A 24,603-nucleotide genomic window follows, 5' to 3' on the forward strand; every position below is an offset into this window, starting at 1 on the left:
GCTCCATGCTCCAGTTCTGCCGCTCATGTGACCATTGAAGGCCCTTTTGGTGGTGGACAGGGATCAGCATGGACCCTCTGACCGGTCTATGACTACACAACAAGCTACGATGTACTGTGTGTTCTGACACCTTTCTATCATAGCCAGCATTAACTTTTAAAACAATTTAGTCTACAGTAGCTCTTTTGTAGGATTGGACAAGCCAGGCTAGCCTTTGCTCCCCACACGCACATCAATGATCCTTGGGTGACAATGACCCTGTCACGGTTCACCAGTTGTCCTTCCTTGGACCACTTTTGGTAGGTACCAATCACTACATATCAGGAACTCCCCACAAGACCTGCCGTTTTAGTGATGCTCTGACCGAGATGTCTAGCCATCACACATTGACCCTTGTCAAAGTCACTCGAACCTTACGCATTTCCTGCTTCCAACACATCAACTTCAAGAACTGACTGTTCACTTGCTGCTAATATATCCCAGCCCTTGATAGGCGTCATTGTAACAAGATAATCAGTGTTATTGACTTCACTTAGCAGTGGCCAGTCAGGACTCTGCTACTTATTTTATGTGAACTTTTTGCCCTTACGTATGTACCTATTGTCTGTGATAGATGTGTTTGGTTATACTTGACAAATTAGTTGGTAAAAAGAAAGAAAGAAGTTGGACAACAGGAAATCCGTCTAAGAGCGTGCTTGAAGTGAGTGCCAGGTTGTACCGATGCACTTACCCACTGAGCCAGCACAGTCTCCTACGTCCCCGGGCTCAGTGGGTGAGAATGGGGAAAGGGCCCTTGTGCATGCAAGATGAGAACACATTTGATTATTGGATATCACAGGTTTGACAATAGAGGTCACACGACTGCAGGATGGAGATAACAGAGACAAATCATTGAAAGATTGCTTTATAGTGAATAAAGTGTTTCTTTAATATTTGTTTAATAAATGTAATTTATTTTTAAACAATTTTTTGGGCACAGTAAGCACATGCGTCCTCTTCCTGGTAAATGTAATTTCATCTGACCATTCATTTTGTTTATAACCATTTCCTAATTTGTGCAGGTCCACATCCTCCTGTCTCCTCTGAGTGTCCAACTCTTTGGTTTTAGCCACCTTGAGGGATAGCAGAGGGATTTTACATATGTGTAACCTCATATTTATACCCCAGGGAAACAGGAAATGGTCATCGCCAACAACGGAGTTCCTGGAGACTAGGAGCAATAAAAAGACCAAGAGACAAATGACTTTGGTTTTATTTAAAATATTCTTTGGGGGTGCCAATAATCCTAACCATATGTTTGTGAAACAATACTCTTATTGCTCCTAACATTTTTTGAGGAACATTTGAATCATTATTATAATAGATAATAAGACAGATACATAGGATATTACATATATGAGATAGATAGATTAGAGGTGGGCATGGACATTGTGTCATCACGCTCCACCCACTGATGCAATTCACAACACAGGCGCTGTGGGCGGGCCATGATGCCGCAGTGGGCATCAGGTATGCCATGCAGCACGGTGGCCTAGTGGTTAGCACTTCTGCCTCACTGCACTGGGATCATGTGTTCAATTCCCGACCATGTCCTTATCTGTGTGGAGTTTGTATGTTTGCGTGGGTTTCCTCCGGGTGCTACGGTTTCCTCCCACACTCCAAAAACATACTAGTAGGTTAATTGTCTGCTAACAAATTGACGCTAGTCTGTGCCTGTGTTAGGGACTGATGTGAGTGAGTTCTCTGTAGAGCGCTGTGGAATTAGTGGCGCTATATAAATAAATGGTGATGATGATGAGTCAGACAGACAACCCTACAGACCAGTCAGTACTTGTTTCCTGTCCATAGTTGTCAGTCTTGTTATAATAACACTAATTATCCACTTCCCAGGAAAGCACCTTCACCTGCAGGTCTGGACTGATCCCGGGTCAGGTGAGCCCTGTACGTCTCTTTACAGATCTCTTTATATGGGTGTTCCGGACCTCCACCCAACATGTGTCAGGAAGAGTAAAGCAACACATTACACCATATAAAAATAATCATGAGCAGCGGACACACTGCAATCTCCCCGGCTTCTGGCAGAAGACTATCCTGATGCAAGTTAAGGTAGGTCCACTGCTGGGATCCTTCATCAAACAGACACAGTATCGGCCTCCTCTGGTCCAGCCTTGGCTTCCACTTCCTTTATTAGCTTGTCTACTCTGAGGCAGCATTTTGGGAAGGTTCACTGGCCCTGTTTCCATTGACCGGTCTATGTTTTATTCATTCAAGATCTCGGTAACGATTAAGTTGTTCCATCGTGTGTCATTAAGGGCTCATTCACACAGACGCGCTGGGTTACTAACGTGCACTATAGCGATGCATTTTCAGTGTGCTTTACATACACTTTTAGTGCACTGCGCTTTAATGCTGAGTGTGCAGTGTTCTAAACTTATAAACATGATGTTAACATTTAAGGTCACAATGGTAGAAAAAAGCCCGTTGGAAATCATTCATCCTATTTTTTAACGATTTTCAGGTGTTAGATTGCAGCTGAAAAGCGCCTTAATAAGGTGATAATCAGATGTTGGTTGAGCAGACAGAGCTATATACATAATAGTATCTATATACAGAATATAAATTAGATTGGGCGCTTCTTAACTACTCTCTATAAAAATCCAATGCCAAGTGAAACATTTCTTTGTAGTGGAGCCAGAAAACAGCTGCCAGGAGGTAAATGAATGGTAAATAGTCTTGGTAATGAAATGGAACTAAGCAGCATGAATAATTCCTCATGTTAAATGGTGACATAAACTAATAACATCAATAACACACTTTTTATTAGTAAAGAAGAATATATCCATTTGACACTATTGTATAAAGCAATGGTTCAAAGCTTCTTTACAGCTGGGACCCCAAGTGTCAGTGTGTCATTGTTCTGGGACCCCCAAGTGTCAGAGTGTCATTGTTCTGTGATCCCCAAGTGTCAGTGCATCATTGTTCTGTGACCCCAAGTGTCAGTGTGTCATTGTTCTGGGACCCCCAAGTGTCAGAGTGTCATTGTTCTGTGACCCCAAAGTGTCAGTGCATCATTGTTCTGTGACCCCAAGTGTCAGTGTGTCATTGTTCTGTGACCCCCAAGTGTCAGAGTGTCATTGTTCTGTGACCCCCAAGTGTCAGTGTGTCATTGTTCTGTGATCCCCAAGTGTCAGTGTGTCATTGTTCTGTGATCCCTAAGTGTCAGTGTGTCATTGTTCTGTGACCCCCAAGTGTCAGAGTGTCATTGTTCTGTGACCCCAAGTGTCAGTGCGTCATTGTTCTGGGACCCCCAAGTGTCAGTGTGTCATTGTTCTGTGACCCCAAGTGTCAGTGTGTCATTGTTCTGTGATCCCCAAGTGTCAGTGTGTCATTGTTCTGTGATCCCCAAGTGTCGGTGCGTCATTGTTCTGGGACCCCCAAGTGTCAGAGTGTCATTGTTCTGTGACCCCCAAATGTCAGTGTGTCATTGTTCTGGGACCCTCAAGTGTCAGTGTGTCATTGTTCTGTGATCCCCACGTGTCAGTGTGTCATTGTTCTGGGACCCCCAAGTGTCAGTGTGTCATTGTTCTGTGCCCCCCAAGTGTCAGTGCGTCATTGTTCTGGGACCCTCAAGTGTCAGTGTGTCATTGTTCTGTGATCCCCAAGTGTCAGTGTGTCATTGTTCTGGGACCCTCAAGTGTCAGTGTGTCATTGTTCTGTGATCCCCACGTGTCAGTGTGTCATTGTTCTGGGACCCTCAAGTGTCAGTGTGTCATTGTTCTGTGCCCCCCAAGTGTCAGTGCGTCATTGTTCTGGGACCCTCAAGTGTCAGTGTGTCATTGTTCTGTGATCCCCAAGTGTCAGTGTGTCATTGTTCTGGGACCCTCAAGTGTCAGTGTGTCATTGTTCTGTGATCCCCACGTGTCAGTGTGTCATTGTTCTGGGACCCCCAAGTGTCAGAGTGTCATTGTTCTGGGAGCCCCAAGTGTCAGTGTGTCATTGTTCTGGGACCCCCAAGTGTCAGTGTGTCATTGTTCTGTGCCCCCCAAGTGTCAGTGCGTCATTGTTCTGGGACCCTCAAGTGTCAGTGTGTCATTGTTCTGTGATCCCCAAGTGTCAGTGTGTCATTGTTCTGGGAGCCCCAAGTGTCAGTGTGTCATTGTTCTGTGATCCCCAAGTGTCAGAGTGTCATTGTTCTGTGACCCCCCAAGTGTCAGTGTGTCATTGTTCTGTGACCCCCAAGTGTCAGTGTGTCATTGTTCTGTGACCCCCAAGTGTCAGTGTGTCATTGTTCTGTGATCCCAAGTGTCAGTGTGTCATTGTTCTGTGATCCCCAAGTGTCAGTGTGTCATTGTTCTGTGATCCCCAAATGTCAGTGTGTCATTGTTCTGTGACCCCCAAGTGTCAGTGTGTCATTATCTTGGGACCCTGAATGTCAACATGCCATTGACCTGGAACCCTATAAGAGGCCATACCCATTAAACTGCTTCAGTAATATATACACAATAACATGTCAGACACATAAAACTACACACAGCCCACACAGTAATCATTGTATATAAGTCCTGCTGTGATAAATCCTACAAATCTCACCGCCCTGCAGAAAGTATCCTGTAACTGTACTAGAAATGCTCAATAGTCTCGGCCTGGTCTGTAAGTGTGTGGGGTCTTCTGGTGAATGGTCAGCACACGGGTCTTATATACAGTCGCTCTTCATGACTGATTACACTGATTACAGTACTGAGGCCGGCATTAAACCTTCACTTTGAGGAACGTATAGTCTATGAATGGAGCTGTAATGATGTCAGTCGTTCATTCGGCAGAGTGGCGGGGGAAGGACTGAGGACAAATGACAAATTCTGCCAGTGAAACGTGAAATATTTTGGGGGCAATTGCAGAAAAAAAGAGAATGTTTCACAGAACAGTGTTTCAGACATATCCTTCATCTCTCTATATCGGGTTTATTTTTTCCTTTAAGTCCATCTAACAAGCTGTGCAAAAGCAGCAACTTTCTGTTGGTTTCCATGTGCAAGAAATAAATGTATTACATTCAGTGCGTTTATTCTGTCTTTCCCTCATCCCATCCTCTTCATCAGAATCCTCCTCCTATACTAGAAATACTCTGATACAGTCTCCTATTCCAGGACTGGAGACTTGGGGGTAAATGTATCAAGCTGAGAGTTTTCTGGCGGGTTTGAAAAAGTGGAGATGTTGCCTATAGCAACCAATCAGATTCTAGCTGTCATGTTGTAGAATGTACTAAATAAATGATAATGAGAATCTGATTGGTTGCTATAGGCAACATCTCCACTTTTCAAACCAGTTTGCAGCTTGATACATTTACTGCTTGGTGTCTGAATCTAGAGCCCTCAGTACAGTATATATTTATCTATATGAAGCATGTGCTGATTATCGGATAATTAATGTGTCATTGGAAGCCAGGACGGATGAAGCCAGGACGGATGCAATAATGGGATTGGCAGCTTTCCAAGATGTATTCCTATTTACATAATCTGTACTGTAATCCTCTGTATCCCATGAATCGTGTTATTTACACCCACGTTACCTGTGAGGGCACTTATTAAGCTGTAAATGAGCTTGTTCTGTGTCATTAAGTGCCATCAGGAAAGGGATGGGTCCTGAATATATTTATGCAACAAGTAAAGGAATAAACTTTGTCCCAAATGTTGCAACACAGACAGGAGGAAAATAAAGATGTTTAATATACAATTATCAGCTGCTCTCCCTCTGCCATCACCCGGAAACGTTACCACTTTATGTGCTACTGAGGGAGCAACGGGCGGAAGAGATTTTCAACTACTTTGTTCCTTGAATACTGAAGTACAGACACAAAGGGCCACTTACTAACTAAAATACGCGACCACGCAGTGCTTTTCATTTTGTACAAATGCCGTATTTGTCTGTTTTGGGCATTACATACGTGAACGCAGCCAAAAATGCGATTTGCCGCGCTGTGTAGGAAAATGTAACCAAAATTGAAATGAAATGAAATGAAGCCAGCGCCAGGGCTTATAGCCCGGGCTGGTTAACGCTTATGTGAGGGGACCCCGCGCTCTTTGTCCCGTGGCCACTAGTACCAGGCCAAGAGGTCACACGATAACGGCGCGGAGTCCCTCCGTCAATATGTGCAACAGCCCCAACCTGGTCAGTATGGGTGGGGGGGTTCCTTAGGATAAATGGGGCGACAAAAAATGTTTGTACCCCTCTTTATATAACCCCCCCCCTTCCCAGAGGCAATCTTTACTATGCTGAATAGCACCATGGCTTGTCTTGGCAGGCTGGGGCTGTGTTTGCCGGGGTAGTGTTAGAAAAACAATAAGCAATCTATGGCGGCTGTTAACAGTCTGAGGAAGCTTTGATAAACACCTCTCTATATTTTAATTCCTTCTTTAATACATTGGATGATGGTGCAGGCTTCCTGTGGGCTTAAACTCCTGCAAAACCAATCTAATGTGATCACAATAGATTCAGGTGCATTTGAGTACAACAATAACCACTGAACAAATGAACATTTATTGTATAAATCATACGTAAGTTAACGTTTCCAAACCTTCATTTTCCAGTCATTCGTCTCTTTCCCCAAAATGAATGAGAACAGGAAGACGTGTCTGTGGTCCATCGTTGTGTTAACGCTCCTGGCTGTTATTGTAGTGGGGGCCACATTAATTGGGGTGTTCATGACCCAGAAACACACTGAAGCGGTGAGTAAATCAGATGTTTAGGACATTGAATTGCTTTAGTGGATGTTACGTAAATGAAGAGCGGACGGATTCCCAACACCGTAGCTGATGGTTTATAACTTGTGATAGACCATCATTTCCATGTGCAAATAACGCTGTAACCGGCCATTGTGGTTTCCAGGTGGTGGAGATGGCCTTCCAGTCCAAGAACGGGGAGAAGGTCCAACAGACGGTCATGGTCAATAATTTGGAGAACGTGGCAGCGTTTTATGTCAACACCAACAATGTGTCATCGACCGTCCTGTACGACTACAAACATGTAAGTGATCATTATAATGATGGTATCAGGAGAATGGATGATATGAGGGAGGGTTACAGGAGTCTGCCTGCTCCCCAAGGTAAGAAATATTGTCTGCCCCCCACCGCTTTTTGTGGTCAGAAGGTGGCTATATAGAGTCGATCCTTTGCAGACACTAGCAGTAAGTTGTAGGCTGTTCCAGGGACGCTGGATGTGGACTATAAGACGCCTCATGTAAGGTTAGGAGCAAGCAAAAAAAAAAAAGATACAGATTTGCTCCCGGACAGACCATGTTGCAATACAAGAGGTGCAAATGCATTTATTTATTTTCTTTGCATGCAGGGATAATACTGGCTGGTTTGCATGTAGCTCACAAATATTGGACATCTTTGTTTTTACACTGCAATTTAGAGTTTAGCTAGAACACGTCCCCTCCCAACTCTAGGGGGTAAATGTATCATACCCCGGTTTTTGCAACTTGCGGGAAAGTTTCCCTTTACAAGGCAGCGCCACTTTAAATTTGAGCTGCGAAGACGCCGATCTCCCGCCAGTTGCAAAAACCGGGGTATGATACATTTACCCCTAGATGTGTCCGCGCATCTGAAATGTGCCCCTGCCCCCTTCTTGCAGTACAAGATGGTTTTGCCAAGGTGCAAATTTGCTCCTTTTGTGGTTGTTGTTGCTTTGTTCCTACCTGTACTTGCCTAATCTCCCAGAATTTCGGGGAGTCCTCCCGGACTCCCGGAAGAGTAGGCAAGCCTGCCGGATTCTCCCAAATTCACGGCATTAATCGCATCATTAAACCCTGTCCCCGCTATTCGATGCCGTGAATTTTGGCATTGTATGGGGGGGCGGCTATGGTGCTGCAACAAAGTCATCACGCCCCCTCCTACCCCCTGTCACATGACTTCTCTCCCGGGAGAGAAGTTTTGAAAGTTGGCATGTATGCTCCTACCTCTGGACAGGCCCTCTCTTGTGTCACGTAACTCGGTGACTAAGTGCGCTGTGATGGCTCCTGTGCCATATGGCTCAGTGGGTAAGAGTACGGTGATGTCTCTTGTGTCACATGATGAGTAAGTGCTCTGTTATAGAATGTATGACACGTCACTCCTAGAGATAAGGACCCACTTCATACAGGCAAGACGTTCTGTTCTAAGGTTAAACTTGTGTATTTTAATAATTAGATTATCCTCTACTGTGTGCTGAGACTTCTCTATGGTCATAAATCTCCTTATATATTATAAGTACATTAGATTTTGAAGAAAACTGCACCAACATTTTCCAACAGCTGTTTATGAGTTTCCTTGTTTCATCCCAGGATATTATCGGGTTCAGACGTATGAACGGCCGCAAATGTTACATCATGGAGATGAAGGACAGTAACGTACCCACAATGAGCGATGTCTTGAAGAGCATTAAACACTTTCAGAAACAGGTATAATGATCTCACAAATTCTAACAACACAAAACTGTAAACACAACAAATCACTGCAAGGTGAGAGCGAGGTAGTGTGATAGCCTTTAGGAAATTAAGGGTAGAACAACACTATAAATTACTTTTTGGTCTCACAGACTTTCTTTTAAAATACCTTTTTAAAAAATAGTTTTTAACAATAATGTCAATAACTACATTGTGGATAATAAGGATTACTATCCCAACCTACAGTAATGGCAAAACTGACTTTAGAAGCAAATGATCGTTACCCTGGGGAGCAGCGTTATAAAACCTTGTAGTCATTTTACATTCCTGTTATATTGGATCCGATTTAAATCCACGTTCAGCCACCTTCTGGTAATGTAATGAGCCCCCTGGTTCTTGTTTCCGGCAGAACATCACAAGTGACGGTGATTTATCCTACAGTCTGGTGGAAGGAGAGGAGGCCGACCGCACCAAACTGGGGGTCTCCATTAACATCCTGTGCAGTGACCTCCCCATCTACTGGGCCACGCAGGTGAGCGACCTCTGGTTACTGCGCCGCTGTGTCTGTTTATACATCAGTGGTTATTTATAACTGCAGAGATACAGTATCCATTTATAAATACTTCTGTTACTGTTTGTTTGGTCAAAACATGTATTGTTCATCATAGCTGTATTATTAGTTCTTTGTTTTACAGCCACATTAGTAGTCATCGTGTACTGCTGGGTGAGACTGGTTGGCAGTCCATTGCAGATCAACATATAGGGGCTGAGTGATCGAGGCACGTATCTGTCATTATTGTGCATATTGCACGCAACATCGCTGGAGCGTACGCAACTATATGCCGCAACGTTCACTGCATCTACATACACAAAGTGAACGGGGAGGGGAAGGGGTGTTTGACGGTAGTCAATGTACAGTACGGACGTGCCAAACTGGAGCCCACGGAGCAGTGCCCGGATCAGGCTCTGGGTATCTCAAAGTTACCTGTTCTACTGCCGTATCTCTTGTTCCAGCTACAGCGCTTGTATCTTTAGATCTGCTCCTTGTTGAATTTGAGAGTGCGCAGAGCCGATTTACGCACGTTTTTAAAGTAACGCACGTCAAGCCCATAGAGAATATAAACTAAAAAACATTGTTGTGCTTTGTACGGTTTATATACTAGTTTCCTAGTCTGTGGTAGCGAGTAGGACATTCACCAACAAGTGGCTTCTTGTAAGACAGCGCAGCGCTCTGTATCGTGACAACATGTCCATTGTTATAGTGTCTAGCGGGTGTCTCCCTCCCTCACACCTACACAGCAGATAATTATATGTGTATGTTTCCTCTCTCTAGGACAACTCCCCTCACCTGCGCTGGAAGCTCACAATCAATTTCAATATCTTTGGTGTAGAGGTGTCCTTCAAGTTCGAGTCCTGAGGGGATCATACCTCTGATTTGTCTGATTATTAGGACATCATTTCCTCCCACGTTCCCTGATAAGAGACGTATATCTACCTTCCAACACTGCACCCATCATCCAGAGAAGCCCAGATAATCTCGCTGTATTGATGGACAAGGGACTTACTTCAGAATGAACTGCGATGATAATCACGGCTGACAGCAACCTCATTGTCCTGTACAGAGAACCGATGTGTCATAAGGAGCTCAGGATGTGTATTACAGGTCACATAGGAAGAACTATGTACATATATTATATAGAGAGTCTCAGGTAGACATCGGAAGCTGTAGATTTACAGACGAAGCATCACTGCTGTTGTAATTTAATGTCTTGTATTATTTTTTTATCTACAAAGATTCATTAAACAACATATTTTTTAAATTGTATATTAAAAAAACATAAATAAAACTTATCTGTAATATTATGACTTGCTATCCTTAATATTAAGTGTCTGGAGTGCGTCCAGAGGGTCCCGGATCGAGATAGGGAGCAGAGACTTTGGTACGCCTAGGGGGTAAATGTATCAAGCTGAGAGTTTCCGGTAGGTTGGAAAAGAGGAGATGTTGCCTATAGCAACCGATCAGATTCTAGCTGTCATTTATAGAATGTACTAAATAAATGATAGCTAAAATCTAACTGGTTGCTATAGGCAACATCTCCACTTTTCCAACCTGCCGGAAACTCTCAGCTTGATACATTTACCCTCAGATGATTTTGCAGAGTTGGATGAATTAAATGACATACATGGGGGGAGAAGGGGCACTTTAGGGGCATATATTGTGGGGCAGATGGGAGTACAGACATTTCCACTCACACCTGGAGGAGATCGGGTTTCTTCCTATAGTGATTAATGAGTCACATTCTGTGCCTTCCAGGGGCATTTGCTGGAAAAACGCATTTCTAGATGTAACTTCCCAATCTACAAAATATCATCATATTAGGTGTTTCTAGTCTGTCTACACATCCCGAGAGGAGCCATGTGCGTTATCGTGCTATGGTCGGACTGCCTAGGTGCACGTGTACAAAATATCAGTGTTTTACAATGCACATCCACGGCACAGTTATATCTATAAACCAGAACGTGTCTCTGTTTTATTTACACCATAAATTATCCCGATCTGCTACTGTGTTGACACTGACAATTCCAGGTAACAGAATGATACATTTGTCATAATAGCAATTAGGATATTGTCAGAAAACAGAAGGGTTAGGACTGGTTACATGTTGTGAGAACAGTCACATGGATGTAACAAATGGATTCACGTCTTCTCACTAAGTTGTTACACATCATTACCATAAAGAGATAGAGGCTGTATAATACACATTATGACACACAGATATATACACCACAATATCCCTCACTAATCCGCTTAGTAGATGTACTGTGCTTTATTTATTATACTTAGATGCTGAATGGACTTGGGAGAACATTGCCCATACAAATCTGTATATCGGACCGATAAGAGAGATAGATTGGATGGAAATAGGGACAGAAATCCCCATGAAATATCCTGGGATATGTATTGTGCTTATTCAATTATACATTGTAATCTAAGCTCCCAGAGCCCTCACTCACTATATCAGTGTTTCCCAAACCCAGTCCTCAGGGACCACTGACAGGTGACCAGTGATATATAATTATACCACCTGTGGATGTGTTACATTGTATCAGTCAGTAATGACCACACCTGTGCTCCAGCAAGGAGATCTGGAAAACCTGCCCTGTTAGTGGGCCTGAGGACTGGGTTGTGTTCTGTTACTGTGGGAGGGCGGTGTGGATGGGCAAACTCCACCATCTTGGCACATTACTTATGAGGAGGAGACTATTTACTGCTCTCCTCAGGGTTGTGGGCATTTAGGTGTATGGTCCCCGCAGCCAGGACTGGGGACAAATAAAGGGGCTCTAAGGGCCCCTGGATGGTCTTCCTCACTGGTACAATGTAGCTGCCGTGTGGCATAGTTCCCAGAGACAGATGCAGAGTATAGAGATTTGTCTCTGGAAATGTCGCTATCTTTCAGTATTAACCAACTGCACAATAACATTCTGTGTTCTGTCTCTTTGATGTATTTTTTATTTTCTGGGACTTATAAGTTGATATTTAAAAAAAAAAAAAAAGGATATAAAATGTAAACAGCATATTATAATCAAATAGAGGAAACATGACATGCTGGGGATTGTAGTGCTCCAAGGTCCTCTGACAGTATAGAGTGGACAGTATAGAGTGGACAGTATAGAGTGGACAGTATAGAGTGGACAGAAAAGAGTGGACAACATAGAGTGGACGGTATACCGTGGACAATATAGAGTGGACAGCATATAGTGGACAGTATAGAGTGGACAACATAGGACGGAATAGAGTGGACAGTATAGAGTTGACCGTATAAAGTGGACAGTATAGGATGTATAGTCTAGAGTGGATAGTATAGGATGAACAGACTAGAGTGGACAGCATAGAGTGGACAGTATGGAATGTACAGTCTAGAGTAGGCAGCATAGAGTGGACAGAATAGGATGTACAGCATAGAGTGGACAGAATAGGATGTACAGCATAGAGTGGACAGTATAGGATGTATAGTGTAGAGTGGACAGTATAGGATGTACAGTATGGAATGTACAGTCTAGAGTAGACAGGATAGAGTGGACAGAATAGGATGTACAGCATAGAGTGGACAGTATAGGATGTACAGTGTAGAGTGGACAGTATAGGATGTACAGTATAGGATGTCCAGTCTAGAGTGGATAGCAAAGAGTGAACAGTATAGAGTGGACAGTATAGAGTAGACAGGATAGGCTGTATAGTCTAGAATGGACAGTATAGGATGTACAGTCTAGAGTGGACAGCATAGAGTGGACAGTATAGGATGTATAGTCTAGAGTGGACAGCATAGAGTGGACAGTATAGGATGTATAGTCTAGAGTGGACAGTATAGAGTGGACAGCATAGAGTGGACAGTATAGGATGTACGGTATAGGATGTACAGTCTAGAGTGGACAGCAAAGAGTGAAAAGTATAGAGTGGACAGTATAAAGTGGACAGTATAACGTGGACTACATAGAGTGGACAGTATAAAGTAAACAGCATAGAGTGGACAGTATAGAGTGGACAGTATAGGATGTACGGTATAGGATGTACAGTCTAGAGTGGACAGCAAAGAGTGAAAAGTATAGAGTGGACAGTATAGGATGTATAGTCTAGAGTGGACAGCATAAAGTGGACAGTATAGCGTGGACTACATAGAGTGGACAGCATAGAGTGGACAGAATAGGATATACACCCCACAGATTATTATTATTAATCTTTAATAATAGGGCACCACAAGGTTTCTGCAGCACCGTACAGAATACAGACAGCGGATCATACAGGGTAGAACCATACAGAACAGTAAACAATAATTACCAGGACTTCAAAGCTCCAAACATAGCATATACATATTGAGGAAGGAGCAGAAGAATAGGTAGAGAAACAGGATGGACGAGGGCCCTGATTGTGAGAGCTTACATCCTAAAGGGGGGGCAAACAGACAGCAGGCACAGTGGGGAGTCAGAGGGGATGAATCACAAGATAATGGGGTTTATTAATAATAGTAAGCAGGACTTGCGGAAGTGAAACTTTCCGTATCCCATCATGTGCTTTTCTATCTGGGCCCACAAACCAAAAAAAGTTGCGTAGAAAGTTTAAAGGAGGGTCTTAGCCAATAAAACAAAAAAGTGAGGAAGGTGATATAATAATAGAAATATTTGCACTCCATTCCCACACATTCAGTGCTTATTAAAAGAATATTGTGATTATTTAATACAAATGATGTTAATATCTCTATAAAGGCCAGAATATAACATCTGTATAAACCGCGAGCTCTGATGTCATCAATTATTATAATCCGTGAGTTTTTTGACCTCATCACTTCAGCATTCTATAGGAAAAGTATATTATAAGGACTAAAGCATCCAATACTGTAAATGATTGTAGACATTGGACATATCGTGGACTCCCGTGTATTTATATAGTTGCAGAACACCTCAGTGACCTGTAATAAGATAATAATGTCCTGTACATGTAATAGTAAGTGTGTAACAGGTGACATGCGCTGTGGCTGCAGTACCAGAGAGCGGACACCAGAGGGCAGCAGAGCTCTGCAGTTACTGCACACGTAGAGGAGGAAGATTTGTCCCATCCCGGCTGCCGTAGTCCGGCTAATGTCAGGAGTTCTGTGTCCGGCTGGTGGCACCCAGGTACCTGAGACACTGTTATATTATATTATATTATACTGTACTGTACTATACTACACTGAGACACTGTTATATTATATTATACTGTACTGTACTATACTACACTGACTGACTGACACCCAGGTAACTGAGACACTGTTATATTATATTATATTATATTATACTGTACTGTACTATACTACACTGAGACACTGTGTTATATTATATTATACTATACTGTACTGTACTATACTACACTGACTGACTGACACCCAGGTAACTGAGACACTGTTATATTATACTGTACTGTACTATACTATACTATACTATACTATACTGTACTGTACTATACTACACTGAGACACTGTGTTATATTATATTATATTATACTGTACTGTACTATACTATACTGACTGACTGACACCCAGGTAACTGAGACACTGTTATATTATATTATATTATACTGTACTGTACTATACTACACTGAGACACTGTGTTATATTATACTATACTGTACTGTACTATACTGACTGACACCCAGGTAACTGAGACACTGTTATATTATATTATATTATATTATACTGTACTGTACTATACTACACTGAGACACTGTGTTATATTATACTATACTGTACTGTACTATACTGACTGACACCCAGGTAACTGAGACACTGTTATATTATATTATATTATACTGTACTGTACTATACTACACTGAGACACTGTGTTATATTATACTATACTGTACTGTACTATACTGACTGACACCCAGGTAACTGAGACACTGTTATATTATATTATATTATACTGTACTGTACTATACTACACTGAGACACTGTGTTATATTATACTATACTGTACTGTACTATACTGACTGACACCCAGGTAACTGAGACACTGTTATATTATATTATACTGTACTGTACTATACTACACTGAGACACTGTGTTATATTATACTATACTGTACTATACTACTGACTGACACCCAGGTAACTGAGACACTGTTATACTATACTATACTACACTACACTGAGACACTGTTATATTATATTATATTATACTGTACTATATACTACACTACACTGAGACACTGTTATATTATATTATATTATACTGTACTGTACTATACTACACTGAGACACTGTGTTATATTATACTATACTGTACTATACTACTGACTGACACCCAGGTAACTGAGACACTGTTATAATATACTATACTATACTACACTGAGACACTGTTATATTATATTATATTATACTGTACTATATACTACACTACACTGAGACACTGTTATATTATATTATATTATACTGTACTGTACTATACTACACTGAGACACTGTGTTATATTATACTATACTATACTGTACTGTACTATACTATACTATACTGTACTGTACTATACTGACTGACTGACACCCAGGTACCTGAGACACTGTTATATTATATTATATTATACTGTACTGTACTACACTACACTGAGACACTGTTATATTATATTATACTATACTGTACTATACTACTGACTGGCACCCAGGTGACTGAGACACTGTTATATTATATTATATTATACTGTACTGTACTACACTGAGACACTGTGTTATATTATATTATACTATACTGTACTGTACTATACTATACTGACTGACACCCAGGTAACTGAGACACTGTGTTATATTATATTATACTGTACTGTACTATACTATACTGACTGACACCCAGGTAACTGAGACACTGTTATATTATATTATATTATACTGTACTGTACTATACTACACTGAGACACTGTGTTATATTATACTATACTGTACTATACTACTGACTGACACCCAGGTAACTGAGACACTGTTATACTATACTATACTACACTACACTGAGACACTGTTATATTATATTATACTGTACTATACTATACTACACTGAGACACTGTGTTATATTATATTATACTATACTGTACTGTACTATACTGACTGACACCCAGGTAACTGAGACACTGTTATACTATACTATACTACACTGAGACACTGTTATATTATATTATACTGTACTGTACTATACTGACTGACACCCAGGTAACTGAGACACTGTTATACTATACTATACTATACTACACTACACTGAGACACTGTTATATTATATTATACTGTACTGTACTATACTGACTGACTGGCACCCAGGTAACTGAGACACTGTTATATTATATTATACTGTACTGTACTATACTACACCGAGACACTGTGTTATATTATATTATACTATACTGTACTGTACTATACTATACTGACTGACACCCAGGTAACTGAGACACTGTTATATTATATTATACTATACTATACTATACTATACTACACTGAGACACTGTGTTATATTATATTATACTATACTATACTGTACTGTACTATACTATACTGACTGACACCCAGGTAACTGAGACACTGTGTTATATTATATTATACTATACTGTACTATGCTGACTGACTGGCACCCAGGTAACTGAGACACTGTTATATTATATTATATTATACTATACTGTACTATACTGACTGACTGGCACCCAGGTAACTGAGACACTGTTATATTATATTATATTATACTATACTATACTATACTACACTGAGACACTGTGTTATATTATATTATACTATACTGTACTGTACTATACTGACTGGCACCCAGGTAACTGAGACACTGTTATATTATATTATATTATACTATACTGTACTGTACTATACTGACTGGCACCCAGGTAACTGAGACACTGTTATATTATATTATACTACACTACACTGAGACACTGTTATATTATATTATATTATACTGTACTGTACTATACTACACTGAGACACTGTGTTATATTATACTATACTATACTGTACTGTACTATACTATACTATACTGTACTGTACTATACTGACTGACTGACACCCAGGTACCTGAGACACTGTTATATTATATTATATTATATTATACTGTACTGTACTACACTACACTGAGACACTGTTATATTATATTATACTATACTGTACTATACTACTGACTGGCACCCAGGTGACTGAGACACTGTTATATTATATTATATTATACTGTACTGTACTACACTGAGACACTGTGTTATATTATATTATACTATACTGTACTGTACTATACTATACTGACTGACACCCAGGTAACTGAGACACTGTGTTATATTATATTATACTGTACTGTACTATACTATACTGACTGAGACACTGTTATATTATATTATATTATACTGTACTGTACTATACTACACTGAGACACTGTGTTATATTATACTATACTGTACTATACTACTGACTGACACCCAGGTAACTGAGACACTGTTATACTATACTATACTATACTACACTGAGACACTGTTATATTATATTATACTGTACTATACTATACTACACTGAGACACTGTGTTATATTATATTATACTATACTGTACTGTACTATACTGACTGACACCCAGGTAACTGAGACACTGTTATACTATACTATACTACACTGAGACACTGTTATATTATATTATACTGTACTGTACTATACTGACTGACACCCAGGTAACTGAGACACTGTTATACTATACTATATACTATACTACACTGAGACACTGTTATATTATATTATACTGTACTGTACTATACTGACTGACACCCAGGTAACTGAGACACTGTTATACTATACTATACTACACTACACTGAGACACTGTTATATTATATTATACTGTACTGTACTATACTGACTGACTGGCACCCAGGTAACTGAGACACTGTTATATTATATTATACTGTACTGTACTATACTACACTGAGACACTGTGTTATATTATATTATACTATACTGTACTGTACTGTACTATACTGACTGACACCCAGGTAACTGAGACACTGTTATACTATACTATACTATACTACACTACACTGAGACACTGTTATATTATATTATACTGTACTGTACTATACTGACTGACTGACACCCAGGTAACTGAGACACTGTTATATTATATTATACTATACTGTACTATACTACTGACTGGCACCCAGGTGACTGAGACACTGTTATATTATATTATATTATACTGTACTGTACTACACTGAGACACTGTGTTATATTATATTATACTATACTGTACTGTACTATACTGACTGACACCCAGGTAACTGAGACACTGTGTTATATTATATTATACTGTACTGTACTATACTATACTGACTGACACCCAGGTAACTGAGACACTGTTATATTATATTATATTATACTGTACTGTACTATACTACACTGAGACACTGTGTTATATTATACTATACTGTACTATACTACTGACTGACACCCAGGTAACTGAGACACTGTTATACTATACTATACTATACTACACTGAGACACTGTTATATTATATTATACTGTACTATACTATACTACACTGAGACACTGTGTTATATTATATTATACTATACTGTACTATACTGACTGACACCCAGGTAACTGAGACACTGTTATACTATACTATACTACACTGAGACACTGTTATATTATATTATACTGTACTGTACTATACTGACTGACACCCAGGTAACTGAGACACTGTTATACTATACTATATACTATACTACACTGAGACACTGTTATATTATATTATACTGTACTGTACTATACTGACTGACACCCAGGTAACTGAGACACTGTTATACTATACTATACTATACTACACTGAGACACTGTTATATTATATTATACTGTACTGTACTATATACTACACTACACTGAGACACTGTTATATTATATTATATTATACTGTACTGTACTATACTGACTGACTGGCACCCAGGTAACTGAGACACTGTTATATTATATTATACTGTACTGTACTATACTACACTGAGACACTGTGTTATATTATATTATACTATACTGTACTGTACTATACTATACTGACTGACACCCAGGTAACTGAGACACTGTTATACTATACTATACTATACTACACTACACTGAGACACTGTTATATTATATTATACTGTACTGTACTATACTGACTGACTGACACCCAGGTAACTGAGACACTGTTATATTATATTATACTATACTATACTATACTACACTGAGACACTGTGTTATATTATATTATACTATACTATACTGTACTGTACTATACTATACTGACTGACACCCAGGTAACTGAGACACTGTGTTATATTATATTATACTGTACTGTACTATACTGACTGACTGGCACCCAGGTAACTGAGACACTGTTATATTATATTATATTATACTATACTATACTATACTACACTGAGACACTGTGTTATATTATATTATATTATACTGTACTGTACTATACTGACTGGCACCCAGGTAACTGAGACACTGTGTGTTATATAAATTGATGTGTTATATACACTGACTGACACACTGCTGCTGTGCTATCACACACTGCAACACACACTGCTGTGTTATCACACACTGACTGACACTTCTGTGTTATATACACTGACACACACTGCTGTGTTATCATCACACACTGACTGACACACAGACTCACAACTACAATCATTACTGTAAATGTTCCTACCTGGTAATACAAGTAACACATTGTGTATCACACTGGATGTATAGATTTCTCTGATATCCACACACTACCATAGCTCGTGTGCACTGTGTATATGTATTATATTGTTACTCAGACAGTAAAGCTGGGTAAACACCTATATAATATTACTTCAGATGCGATTTCTGTAATGATTTCACCAACGACTGAAAGTCCCGATGATCATGTCTGTACATGTGTACACACCTACATGACTTACCTTCAGATCTGTGATCTGCATCTCTCATAACCATCTGCTGAGAAGATGGTGACTCTGTACACACTACAGATATCTGCCTACACTGCTGAGTCGTACACACTGCTACATTTGCCAACATCTTTCCATCGTTGATCGTGAATTTTAGGAAGTTTAGAAAAAAAATCAACAAATGAGATGTGTTTTAGTACAATACAACATAATTGTGGGAGCGTACGTACTCTAGCAATGTCTCGGATGAATTGTGTGATCTACACAATAATTGCATCTAGGTGTGTACCCAGCTTAACCCTCCATGTCTGCCATCCGTATCCTCGTATGGTTATATCGTTCTTAGATGTATTATGAATGTGCTTCCTGTGTAATATGACATAACGTTTTCCCTTATAGGATAATGTATAGGACGGTGCTATTGTGATTCATGTGACTCATAGGGCCTGATTCATTAAGACACATAAATTCCGATACATGCGGTATTTTGCGTATAATTGCTCTGCGCATGTCCAGAAACGATCCATAGCCAGAGAACGCAGCAACGTCCAGTTCATCTAATAGCGCACAGGACCCTTAATACAGCCTACAATGTCGGGGGCGGAATGGGGGGAGGTGACTGGGCGTATGTATGTAGTCAGTGTACAGTAAGGGCGCATGCACGTAGTCAGTGTACAGTAATGGCGTATGCACATAGTCAGTGTACAGTAAGGGGGCGTATGCACGTAGTCAGTGTACAGTAAGGGGGTGTATGTACGTAGTCAGTGTACAGTAAGGGGGCGCATGCACGTAGTCAGTGTACAGTAAGGGGGCGTATGCACGTAGTCAGTGTACAGTAAGGGGACGTATGCACGTAGTCAGTGTACAGTAAGGGGGCGTATGCCCGTAGTCAGTGTACAGTAAGGGGGCGTATGCATGTAGTCAGTGTACAGTAAGGGGGCGTATGCATGTAGTCAGTGTACAGTAAGGGGGCGTATGCCCGTAGTCAGTGTACAGTAAGGGGGCGTATGCCCGTAGTCAGTGTACAGTAAGGGGGCGTATGCACGTAGTCAGTGTACAGTAAGGGGGCGTATGCACGTAGTCAGTGTACAGTAAGGGGGCGTATGCACGTAGTCAGTGTACAGTAAGGGGGCGTATGCACGTAGTCAGTGTACAGTAAGGGGGCGTATGCACGTAGTCAGTGTACAGTAAGTTGTGCTAAGCTGGAGCGCACACAGCAGCGTCTGCTTCAAGATTTGGGCATCTCAAAAGTACTTGTTGAATATGGACGTGTCTGTGTCCGATGTGCACGCACATTACGTTTGTTTTGTGCTTGTTAATGAATGGGGCCCATAATGTTCATACAGGGACATCCAGACTGCCCCCGTAGTGTCCAGTGTAGAAGCAGAAAGCTTGCACTCTATTTCTCATCGCATGATAACAAACAATAAACACAGAGGGATGGTGAAAGCCACATTGTAAGTACAGTTACATCATCTAGTGATCACTGTTGTAACACATTCCAACTTCCGTCATGCTGTGACTAATGACATATATTGTTTGGTTGTTTTCTGGTAACTAATATAAAATACTGTAGTAAATGAAAACCAGAATATCGAATAAATGCCGAGTCGACTTCTTGTAGACCGCACAGGGGGAGAGAAGTGATGTCTGGAGACTGGGGGCGTTGTGCAGTCTAACGCTCCACTCAACTCCGTGATGATGGGCTACGGATTATTACTTAGTGTACACGGTGCTGTATTGTATAAAGGTGGCCTTGTGGTAGTTTCTGTTATTTACAACAGAACAAGTCATACATGTGTCATCCTTATTACATGTATGTAACTAACAAATGTTTGGCCCTTTCGCTACGGTGGTGCCGTTTCCTGTACCGGCGCTCTGATCACTAAGGACATTACAGCACATCCTTGTGGCAGTATTTTACGAGTATACTCTACAAAGCAATAAAAAGTATATTATTATACAATAACCCCTATTAAGTCAGTAATCTCCTTATAAAAGCACACGGCTGCCTTCCTCCCGGAAAACAGGAGTGGAAGGAGCAGCTGAGCGTCAGTGGATTAATGTGCCAAACGTGGCAGAATACCATATAAAGGCACCGAGGAAGTTACATAATGTACGAGCTGTACCGAGCAGGTGAACTATGCACAGCCAGCTGGTCTGCTCCAAGAGCTGGTCGTAACTACAATACACATTGTGAGTCTATGTACAAAGACTTGTGCTAAACAGTCACAAAATGACACATGCTGTACATCACTAACATATAATACAGTTCTTACCACTTGTATCACTGTCTTAAAATAAAGGTAAAAACTAGGATTATAGCAAAGGAGGTGTTGTTATAAAGAGGTAGCCTTGTATTGTATATATTTATACATTCATTTTTATATAATATATCCCATTTTATTTCTAGGGTTCCGTTTAAGGGTCGCTCCACTGAAACTGACGTTGCTTAATTGAAATCACTGTGCTGGGTACTTCAACCGACTGTTATCTCATGGTACTTGAAACATCTGCTCGAAATCACCTGTTGAAATCTCAAAAACACACTGTTTTGCCAGTTGACGGACAAATTGTAAATAACTGACCTTACGGAGCAACATCTGTAATCATGGAAACAATTTGCTTGCAGTTCTTTCCATAGTTACGGATGTTGGTAAAGGAGGTCACTCGTTCACCAAATGGCAAACAGTGTGTTTTTTCCATTTTCCACAGGTGATTTCAGGCAGCACAGTAGTTTTTCTATTAAGTTGAATTCCTCTTCATATTTTGTTTTAAAGTGAACCGGTCACCTGAGCACAGTGAGGGCTGACCACTCGCTAGGAATTAGTGACATCACCAAGTGCCTCGTGCCTCTCTAATTCCTGGTGACTTGATAGGCTGCATTCTTAAGGTTACTGGTTCAGCCCAAAAAGGGCTGCTTCAATCGTGTAGTTGACAGATTGATTTTAGTACAATTAACCTGAGAAACACTAAGCAGGATTTAAACATAATCTAAACCCTTGGTTAATCAGGACACGAGGAAATGATGTCTGCACAGGAAGTTAGGGCAACATTCAGGATTCTCTTCTGTGCGGCTTATTTCATTGCCGTCCGGTTACTCACGTCGCGTTACATTTGGATCCCAGGTCGGGGGCATTATGTAATGTGACCTTTAGATGTGTCCATTTCATTGTGGTTATAAAGGGAGCAGTTAAAGGGTTTGGGGGTCCAGACTAAGACACATTGGGGTTGAGTCAGGGGCATAGCCTGGGTGCATAGGAGGCGTGGCCTAACGTGACCTCAGTTGGGGGTTGGGCCTTTAGAGATGTGATGGGCATCCTGATCCTCTTCAGGGGCCACCTACAACCTGTAAGGGCCACACATTACCCTCAGTCTTAGTAAAAAGTTAAAACTGCATTTAATCCAAGATAGGCACCAATCTGATAACATACCAGGCTTTTTATCGTAAGATAAACAAGTGTTACAAGGTCTAATAAATAAATCTGACAATTGGACAGTGTGACTTCTGGGTGACCAGATTTCCCACCCGATTTGATAGTTCTTGCAGAGCAGGTCACATGGCGCAGGTGAGGTCACATGGCGCAGGTGAGGTCACATGACGCAGGTGAGGTCACATGTCGCAGGTGAGGTCACATGGCGCAGGTGAGGTCACATGACGCAGGTGAGGTCACATGATACAGAAGTCAGCTGCTTCGGGCACAGAATAAGATCATGTTTAGTGTTGTTCTCTGCATTATGACCCTCTGTAGTAGTAGTTGTTGTGCACAGGCAGGTTAAGATGCAGGGCATTGCTCTGTCTGGTCAGGGCGCAGAGCGTTGCACACCTTTTGAATGCCGTTTGCACCGTACACCACATGACACAGGGTTAATGCACCAGACATCTGTGTGTTTAGTCCCTTCCTGTGGGAGCTGTAACCTCAGTAATATATCGGGATTAACCCACCGCTGCCCTCTTTCATCCCATCTTGTTTAATGTGTGCACATGGATCAGTGCTGTCTATAGAACAGTAAATATGCACTTTGCCTGCTGATTAGTGTTAACACCAGGAAGAAGAAGAATATAAGATAAGCGCTATCCTTAATAAGGTGCTGCTAACAGACCAAACAAGCCAAATATTTGCCCACGTTTCTGTACAGCGGCTCTAAATGTCGCTGTGTGCAGCAGGCAGAGTGTGGAGCTTCTTATATAGATGACGCCTCAGTCTGTCTGCACCAGCGTAGCGAGAGCCTCACGTTACCACTCTGTGCCGTTATTAGCGTATAGAGTGGCTGCACCTCGTCCTAGACCTACATATTGCACTCATAAAAGTGCTGAAATACTCTGTGCCACTGGTAGCATTATAATCGTCTAATTGGCTACAGCTTCTAGCCCTGCCCACTTTCTGTCCTGCTCGTTCGTATGTCTCCAGTTTTGAAGAACGATGACAATAGGTGCAACACTCTGATATCTATAGTATTAATCCATACAAACAGAAGCAGAGAGTAAAGAGGACCTTGCTAAGTGTACAGAAATAGTGACTGAGAGGTGCGGGATTGGGGGCTGAGTACAGGATAGCAGTATTTATCAACCATACTGGGCTCTCATTGTTGTTCAGTCCATAGTCTTACAGTCAGCAAGTCTCATGTGCATTGAGAAGAAGATTCCCGATCCCCCTCCCTTGGAATATATTCTTTTCTAATAATGGGCAGCACGGTGGCTCAGTGGTTAGCACTTCTGCCTCACAGCAC

The 24,603-nt window shown here is 41.0% G+C and overlaps 2 protein-coding genes across 8 annotated transcripts in view; both read left to right on the forward strand.

The window, feature by feature from the left end:
- The first annotated feature begins 1,885 nt into the window (after positions 1 to 1,885).
- Positions 1,886 to 10,279, forward strand: LOC142107206 (surfactant protein C-like). Its single transcript, XM_075190439.1, has 6 exons — positions 1,886 to 2,106; positions 6,582 to 6,719; positions 6,880 to 7,017; positions 8,315 to 8,431; positions 8,826 to 8,948; positions 9,750 to 10,279. The coding sequence occupies exons 1-6, from the start codon at positions 2,095 to 2,097 to the stop codon at positions 9,831 to 9,833; spliced, it is 612 nt and encodes a 203-aa protein (XP_075046540.1). The 5' UTR covers positions 1,886 to 2,094; the 3' UTR covers positions 9,834 to 10,279.
- A 3,717-nt stretch (positions 10,280 to 13,996) lies between these two features.
- Positions 13,997 to 24,603, forward strand: part of LOC142107208 (protein FAM118B-like) — a 56,873-nt gene continuing 46,266 nt past the window's right edge. For 6 of the 7 annotated variants that reach the window (XM_075190443.1, XM_075190448.1, XM_075190452.1 and 3 more), the window contains exon 1: positions 13,999 to 14,086. The gene's annotated coding sequence lies outside the window, so the exon portion shown is untranslated. Of the gene's footprint in view, positions 14,087 to 24,603 lie in introns of all 7 variants that reach the window. The other variant, XM_075190446.1, reaches the window with a different exon arrangement.

This window comes from Mixophyes fleayi, chromosome 11, assembly GCF_038048845.1.
Source record: "Mixophyes fleayi isolate aMixFle1 chromosome 11, aMixFle1.hap1, whole genome shotgun sequence".
NCBI classification, from domain to species: Eukaryota; Metazoa; Chordata; class Amphibia; order Anura; family Limnodynastidae; genus Mixophyes; species Mixophyes fleayi.

Excerpts from the sequence above, each read along its gene's own strand:
- LOC142107206 (XM_075190439.1), top strand. Across the intron at positions 8,432-8,825 it reads TTAAACACTTTCAGAAACAG|AACATCACAAGTGACGGTGA; the intron begins GTATAATGATCT and ends TGTTTCCGGCAG. Across the intron at positions 8,949-9,749 it reads CCATCTACTGGGCCACGCAG|GACAACTCCCCTCACCTGCG; the intron begins GTGAGCGACCTC and ends TCCTCTCTCTAG.